Genomic DNA, 8,831 nt, shown 5'->3' on the forward strand with positions numbered 1-8,831 from the left:
CTGGAGACTTTGTTGGATGGAATTTCTATCTTAAATGGATAGCAAGAACTTACTTCCTTTTAGAACAATTTTCTGGTATCATACTGTTTTTAATTATTTTTAGACTTAACAGAAATACTCTGAACGCGTATGATGTGTTCGTATCCGGTCAGTTACTCTCCTTTGGTAAAGGAGGATCCTTGTAGAAGCGATGGAAGGACCACTGAAGCACAAATTAGTTGTAGAATATATGCTTTCAACACCAAAGAGGAATAACTACAGTGTGCCTTTTAAATAGTTGTGTTCTGGAATAATGTGTTTGGATTTTTGTAGCAAGGATGTTACCTAAGCAGTATTGGAATTATGCATTATTATTATTAGATTATCACTAGCTCTTGAACAAGGCCAGGCTCGTAGGCAGGTCATCTTTGGTTTGATAATACTGTGAATTTAAGAATACTTAAATGCTTTCTTAGGTTTGCTGCAAAGTAACACTGTTGTGTTCTTACTGGATATGTCTCCCCTTGGGAATCAAATCTGATATTGCTGCTTTTTCTTCCCTCTTTTCTCTCTTTTTTTTCTTCTGACAACACTTTTAACTGCTTAAAAAAATGAGTTATTTTAAAGACTGTTGCAGTTCCATAGGCTGGTAAATGCAGCCTTGAAAAAAGGGAGGAGGCCTTTGCTCATCTGTCTTGACCCTGAAAAATGTCCATTTCTCCTAATCCCATAGGAATTATTTATGTTAATCACGTGGTTACAGTGTATTTCTCCTAGCCTCTCAGCGACCCTAGCTAATGAGGCCCTCCAAGACAGGAAGGAACAACGAGTAATTCCGAAGCAGCCAGGGCAAAGGTGGCACTGCCTGAGGGGTTTTCATGTCTTCCTTTTTGTAGAATGTGCATTTAGCTTCCAAATGACATGCCCAGAGGAGCTTGCTTTCTCAATATTAGATCTTCCTTTGCTGCCCTGCACTCCCCAAATGGCATTCTTCACTCTTGACTGAATGCCTTTTAGCAAAACCCTTTCAGTTTCCATCAGAAAACTGGCCTTTAAAATGGCTTGAGGAGGATAGATGGTGTAAGAGAACTGTTATGGTAAGCAAAGAACTCAGATTTGGATTTACTTGGATTCTTAGTTTTAAAAGTTTACTTGATAGGCAGCCTAAGGAAGGACAATAACTTTTCCGTCCTCTTTTAACTCCCTCAATTTTGATGAAGAAATACATGAGGGAACTGTGACTTCTAGGTTACGTTACTATGAAGACCTCTTGGAGTACATCTATTGTAAGACATAGGTATAAAATAAAACTAAAAGTTTTCTATAGCCTAGTATTCAAATTGATCATTTCAGTTCTGTTTCAGACATATTTGAAGCTATGCTAATTGCTTGTAGTATAGCAGAGTCTGGTTCGACCTCTAAGTATTCAACTATTAACTTGCAGTCATTTGTATGCTTGTAAAATGACAGAAATGACTTCTGCCATGGGTTAAGATTATATAAGGGTTGAGAGAAGACAAGCTGGCCCTGTATCCAAAAGGAAGTTTGCAATCTGACAGATGTTTTCTCTAAGTCTACTATTGGGTATTTTGGCAAGAATTTGACATTTTGTTTTCAAAAGCTAAAAAAACTAAAACCAAAAAAACCCACCACACTATGAATGTTAGTTTAAAATATTACATTTTGGTGTATTAAACTAGGTTTGGTATGAAGCAAGTTCTTAACCTATGGAAACTACTCTATTCTCTGAAGATCAAAACTCTCAATTAGAATGTTTCTGGGAACTTTCATCATTGAACAGGCAAAGCCTAATTTGGGGTGGCTGCAGTGGCATCTATTGTCTGGTGGAAGCTGCCTCACTTGTCTTCAACCTCTCAATATCAACTGGGATTACAAAAATGCCATCGCAGTTCATAAGCCCATCGCAGTTCATAAGCCCAATGTAGCAACACATGCATTGATTCTGATTTTCCACGCCATGCACTTTGGGTATATTTGTACTGGTTTGCCAACTGTTTTGTAAGTAGCTGCAATGTTTCTGTAGCAGGAATAAGATAGACAGCTGTAGAGGATGGAACTTTTCATCCTATTTTCACTCATAGTTTAGAGCCCTGTGATGATGTGGGTGTACCCTTCTTCTGCATTGGTCTAAAGCTACTACTCTGCAGCTACGATGAGCTGCTGCCTACATGTGCTAGTTTCACCTGCTGAGGGCAGACAAAAAGAGAGAAAAGCCATTTATCCGCAAGTGTTAGCCTCTTTTTCTTTCTTTTTCTTTTTTTTTTCTTTTTTTTCTTTTTTTTTTTTTTGGGGGGGGGGGAGAAGGATTTTTATCTCTATATCTGTCCAGCAAAGTAGTGAACTCTTCCTTGAGCTTTTGTGAAAGAACAGTGAATGATGTGGGTGCAGGCAGACAAGATGCTGTGGGAAGATCTTTGCACTACTCGTAAATGATGGGTTGCACCTAGGATGAAGTAGCAGACAGGATAGCTTGGTAAGCTGAAGTGACAGTAGCTCTACTCTGCTGAAAAAGGGTGGCCTTACTTTTGCGAGCAGGTTCTAACAGCAAATAAGTAATTCTGCAGAAAATCTACCGAAGTGGTTTCCTGCCAGTTTAGTGAGCTGAAGTGGCATATGGTGGGGAAGCAATGGGTCAGCTGTATACCAGAATTGATGCAAGGCAAGGCAGAATTACAGGGGTGATTTTGGCAGAGAAAAGTGAAATTTCACAGGATTGTAGAGCCAACCTAGTGGCTTGCCTCTGTTGATGCGTGGTTCTGATGAGGGCAGAATCCTCAGTGGTGCTGGCTCATCCTGACTAATGGGATGTGCTGCTTTAAGTTTCTTATTACCTGTTAGTAAAACTGGTGCCAGCAGTCTCATTCACCATTTTAACAAAAATACAAGGAAGAAAGCAAAGTGTGACTGGGCTTGGGAGCCTGTTGATTAAGAACAACACAGACCAGGAGCTGCAGTCAAGATTAGAGTTTTTAACCTAACCTGCAGCAGTGGAAGCTTTCTTACCTCTTCTGTTCTGCTGACAAGTACTCCGTAAAGGCCTGAGACTCCTTTGAACAGGACTTGTCAGAAAACTGTTCAAAATGCTGCTGGAGAATAAAATTTCAGTATATTATTGAAAAATTGGTTAAAATGATAAGCAACCTAACATTCACTGAATATTTAGTTTCATATTCTTAAAATGAATTTCTCCTTTATATAACACATCTCTTCTGCAGCTATGCTTCATTCTTTTTTCCTATGGAAAAACTTTAAAAATATATAAAGTTTAGTGTTTATTGTGTAAGTATGTAATATTCAAAAAGGTCTTTGGAGAAATGTGACTTGTGTTATTGTGATTTAGAATTTTTTATTATGACATCTTTATGTACTCATATATAAATCAGTAGTATTCAACTTAAATTATAAGCGTATATACTTTATATATATTACACACACACACACACACACACACACACAAGGTATATACTAAGATGCAAGTCTTACAGCTTGCATTTTTATTCCTTGTATTGAACTCAACAATGAATGTTGAGTTCAGACTTCAACAATTTATTTAAGAACATTTTGTAATGAAAGGGTTTAATATGATGGACTTCCAATCTGAATAAGTATCAGACGATTTGTAACCTAATAGAGAGCATTCTCTTCAAATACAGGTTTATGCTAGATTTCTACTTATTTCTAAAACCCAGCATAGTGTAAAACTAACTTGAAATAGGAACAGTTTCTTTTCATATTAAAATACTTTTCCTGCAGGAATGTATTAGCATCTCTGATTCTGGTGACAAACTTTCTGCTATGAATAAAAATGTTAATGAATTCTAGCATCTGTTTCTGTAAAAATCTTAACAAACATTCAATAGCTACATCAGTGTTAAGCAGATGCAATAGAGCTAATTCAAGATGGTTGCAAAGTAGAGATGCTCCTTTCTGAAGAAAGGAAATGCTTAATAAGCAAAATGCAGATGGACACTTAAACTTGCAGTAAGTTGTTTGGGCCACCCTGTTTCAAAAATATACCTGTGTTCAGAATGCTAATTCATATAGATTCATATCTATGAAATTGAGACTTATTGGGACTTACATTTCTTGGATTCCTTCAGCCCTACTGCTCGACTATCTCAGTAAGTTTGTATTACTAAGAAAGGTTGTTTGTTTAAGCAATAAAAAAAATTACAAAAAGGATATGGGAATATACTGACTAGTCTCGTTCTTATTTGTGTCACTACTTTTCTGTCCCTCTTTTGTTCATCTTTAAGGAGCACCTTTCATGATTAGACTTTCTGGGTTTAGAGGTATTCTTTGGCTTTTGGACTCTTGATCATAACCACAAGCCTTATCTGAAAAGCACCTTTTCTGGCAGGCAAATTTGAAGAAAAAGAAGATCGAGTGCCAAAGCTGGAATACTTAAACAACCTGCTGTGTATGTACAGTGTGAATGTGGTATTGAACAAGAAAGATTTGCTTGCGATGGAACTGCTGCTTTTGGAAAACTTCAACTGGAACCTCTGCCTGCCCACAGCAGCCCACTATATCGACTACTACCTCTTTGCTTCCATTGGTGAGAATGACCTTCACAACGGCTGGCCGATCACCTCCCTGACCAAGGCCAAATGTTTCATGGAGAAATATGCGTATTATTTCATTGATTTCTCACTGCAAGGTAAAAAGCTTAATTTTATGCTAGAATGATCTTCCATTTGCCAAAAGGCAAAAATTTGAAGGGAAATAAGGGCTTAAAAACTTGTCATAATACAGACTGTACAAAATCATCTGTGCAGTGCAGTAACTCACTTTTGAGTTGTTACAGATGGCAAGTGGCATGTTGTCCTCTTTTTGAGGATAAACCTCTTGTCACCTTTTAGAAGTCTCTAGGTGAGGTGCATTTTTGTTTTTCTCTTTAGCCTCGAACTGTAATTGGAGAGCCCCTCAGAAAGAGGTACTAACCTTTTTATCTGCCACTGACTGAACTAGTGTTACAGGCATGATCTGTAATGTACTATCATGTATTGATTCTTGATTTTTTGGAAGGTTGTGTCCTCTTCTATATGACATGAAATAATGATTGGGGTTATAAGCATTTGGTCTGCAGCATGGCTTCCAGTACCTGTCCCTATGAGAAGCAATGAACTGCAGCATCCTCCATAAGCCAGTTTAATGTAAATGTGTGTGTGAACATCAACACCTGACTTTAGTTCAGTTGAAACCAAATGAGAGATTTCAGCATAATGCATTTTACGGCTTTCTCTGAAATTTAAAAAACTATAATGAAACCTTTATAGTAGTATACACAAGTAGTATAGAAATCTTCAGGAAAGTTTCATCCAATTTTGAGAGACTTTTTCTGGAAAATGAGTTAACGCTGAGATGTGTGGAACAAAGTTGAGGATTTGTCCTGTTTTGACACTTACATACATAATAGGCTCACTGCAGTGATTAGTAAAAGTATAATCCTTGGAGCTTTTTTCTTTTTACAGATCACACTTTCCTTCTTTTTCGTCCATCTTTGATTGCTGCAGCTTGTGTGTGCGCTTCACGTATCTGCATGCAGATCTCTCCTGCCTGGACAACACAGCTTGAATTGCTAACATCTTACTCCAGGGAGCATCTTGCCCAATGCATTGAAATTATGCTCATGTAAGATCATAATCTGAGTAACCTGTCTTGCTCTTAGTAAGATGTTCATAATAGTTTAAAAAATATATATCTGTATAGTGTTTATTTAGCTATAATCAATATATTGGTACATCTTCATCTTTAGAGAGAGGAATAAAGGAGAAAAGTAAATAATTTTACTAAATTCTGTATTTTAACAATATTTGCAACTGTGGAAGGAGAGCAGAGTTCAGTGTGTGTTGCATCTTCTTGTACTAGTTACTTACATGATTGTGTGGAAGCTTTTACAGATGGTTGCTGCAAGCTTTCTTGCTATGTGTTCTCATTGTACTTGCACAATAACTTGTTGCAGAGAGATACTAGTGTATCCCTAACATCAGGAATGCAGCAGGGATTCCAGCACTGTTCTTTGATCCTTTCTCCAGTAAAAGATATGCCTGCAGTACCTCAATACTGGCCTGTTATAAAGCACGTACAAGTCCTAGCAGCAAGTAATAATTGTTTAAAATATATATGTATGCACATACATACATACTAATTTAGATTGTGAGAGATATTGGACCCTGGAGGTGACTTCCAGAATTTTTACTCAAAGCAGGGCCAACTGAAGTTAAATCAGAGTACTCAGGACCTTTTTTAGATAAGTGTTGACTATGTCTGAGGATGGAGATTTCTCCACCTCTCTGGGCAATCTATTCCAGTGTTTGATCATCCTTGTGGTCAAAATGCTTTTTCCTAATATCTAACTAAAATTTTCCTTGTTCCCTCATAGCTGTGTACCTTAATACTGTCAATACATTGTATTTTAAGATTTTCTTTATATTGTGGATTTAAGGTGTCAAGATCCATTGCATCCTTGAAGTATCCTTGTGATGCAAAATGATCTATAAACTTGGGTCTGAAGATTCTACTAGGATAGTTAGAAATAAATTATGATAGTAAAGTAACGTGAGTTTATTGCTGATGGTGTTAATCTACCAAGGGGCTGATCTATACTGTAGTTCAATGACAACTTCCTCAGCAGACACTCATGCAATTTATTTTTGCAGATCTGGAATAAGGGCGCCCATAGGTGAAAGTAACCAAAATTTATCATAAATAGCAAGGGCTAAAAAGCTGATGGTGTAGCCTCACTGGTGAAAACTTTGGGATATATACAAGCTCTAAGAACTTCTGTCTTTGATATTCTTAATTATAATTTGTTTCAGATATTACGAGAATGATGTCAAAGAAGCCAGTAACATAAAAAAGCAAGTAACAATACAACATCAACAGCAAGTAATGGGAAATCTGAGCCATCAAACCACTACTCAAGTCCTATTTCAGCAACCTAGCTATCACTCTTTAGCCCAACATTCAGCTACTCTTTCCCGGTTTCAGTCACCAGTTCAAGATTTGTGCTCTGATTATCGTGACTCCTTACAGGCACAGAGGCCCAGCAGCTTGCTTCCTGGGAGTGCTAACAGCTCACTGTGCTCTTATGCTGCACTTCAGGCCAGCCTTCAGCCATCCGCCCTGACTCTGCCCATAATGCCTACTGCTATGCAGGTGGACATGGGATCAGAGCCCGGACACTGCCTCTCCATGGCTTATGGCAGTAGCTATTTCAGTGGTCATCACTCATATGCAGCTGGGTGTTTTGACAGTTAAGTATTGGTGGTGGAGAGAAAAAGGTGATATCACTAGAACCTACCAATCCTGTGTGTGAGCCAAAATATTTATTTGAATGAAAACCATGAAGGAACAGAATCCTTACAACTTACTTATTCACAAGTTGTTGATCTGGATCCACTGATCACTGGAAACCAGGTGCCTTTATGTCAAGGATTGTACTTTTGGCTCTTAATGAGAGAGAGAAATAGAAATGCAATAACATACCTCACTTACTGTCACTTTGAAAGTCACCTGCATGGAAACCCTATGGAAATTACTTCCCTCTAGTCTTCAGTTAGTGACTTGTCAAGAGTTTGAAAGCTCTGGCTGAAGAACTGTTTCAGGCTAGAGTACTTGTTGGATTTCTGGTTAAGAAGCCATGCAGTTAGAGGATGTTCTTGGAAGATGTATAGTGCTCTCACTTTTCCAGGGACACATCTCTCGAACAATGACAGCTTATACTACTGGAAGTTTCTATTAAAAATATACTGAAAAAGGGATGTCGTTTAGATGTCAATACTGTTACTCTCTGCAGAAATCAATGTATGGAACACTTTCCATCTTCTCTGAGCAGGAGCGACAGTTTAGGAGTAAGACTTGAAAACAAAGGGAAACAAGGAAAACAGGCCAGACGACCGCTGGAATCATTTTTGCCTTAAAACCCATTTGGAATCTAAATGTGTTGCTGCTGAACAGAACATTGCTCTGCCTTCACTTATTAAGGAAAACTCAATCTTAAATCATCATTTAGATCTTAACGTATTGCTGCTTTTTGAGACTGGAGACTATTGTTAGTGAAACTGTTTACAAGCTTTATCAGGGATTTAATCTTACTTGAAGAAATACTCTTTGGAAAAAAACTCTTGAAAGCAGTTTATTGCCTTCAGTTATTTCATCTTTTGGGCTTCATGTCTTGTGGCAGAAGTTCATGCTTGGGACAGAGGAATTTGTGCTAATGAGGCAGAGACACAAAACTGACTAACTTTACAGTTGAAATTAACGAGGTTTTTTTGATTACAGAGCTAGATAATTATTTTTTCAAATAGCATCTTAGCACTCTGCTGAAAACATAACCGGTAAACTAAACATCATATTGCTGCTTTGCAATGGACACATACTTACTGTTGTATATCCAAAGGTTTCCTTTTTAACTGAAACCAGAGATGCTGGCTCAAAAAATTCTTTGTAGTGTTTTTTGTTTTGTTTTTTACAGTGATGTGGACATTTACAAGAAAAAGACTTCTGCAAATGTGAAATTTTAGTTCTGGTATGCAACCATTATTGTGAATTTCTTTGAATGCAGTATTGCATGTTTTAAGGTTCTCAGGACAGCAGTACAGGTAATGTGCAATATGCTTTACTGACTTGAGGCAAGTTTTCAAAGTCGCATGTCAGTCAGTGCTGTTTTAAATTGTATTTTAGAAAACTGTATTTTATGGTTGAGGGGAAAAAAATAGCCTGCATGCTAATGTGTGGTAACTGTCTGCCCAGAATGCAGCTTTGGTATGGTGGTAATACATTTCTTCCAAGCAGCAGGCTAGAAGAATTTTTTTGAAATGTTTCAT

General features: G+C 37.6%; 1 protein-coding gene across 1 annotated transcript in view; it reads left to right on the forward strand.

The window, feature by feature from the left end:
• Positions 1 to 7,263, forward strand: part of CCNJL (cyclin J like) — a 29,907-nt gene extending 22,644 nt beyond the window's left edge. The window contains exons 3-5 of the mRNA XM_062587200.1: positions 4,361 to 4,660; positions 5,475 to 5,634; positions 6,822 to 7,263. Of these exons, the coding sequence (XP_062443184.1) occupies positions 4,361 to 4,660; positions 5,475 to 5,634; positions 6,822 to 7,263 (902 nt within the window). The remainder of the gene's footprint in view (positions 1 to 4,360; positions 4,661 to 5,474; positions 5,635 to 6,821) is intronic.
• The last annotated feature ends 1,568 nt before the right edge of the window (positions 7,264 to 8,831 follow it).

The sequence above is a fragment of the Rhea pennata genome, chromosome 14, assembly GCF_028389875.1.
Source record: "Rhea pennata isolate bPtePen1 chromosome 14, bPtePen1.pri, whole genome shotgun sequence".
NCBI classification, from domain to species: domain Eukaryota; kingdom Metazoa; phylum Chordata; class Aves; order Rheiformes; family Rheidae; genus Rhea; species Rhea pennata.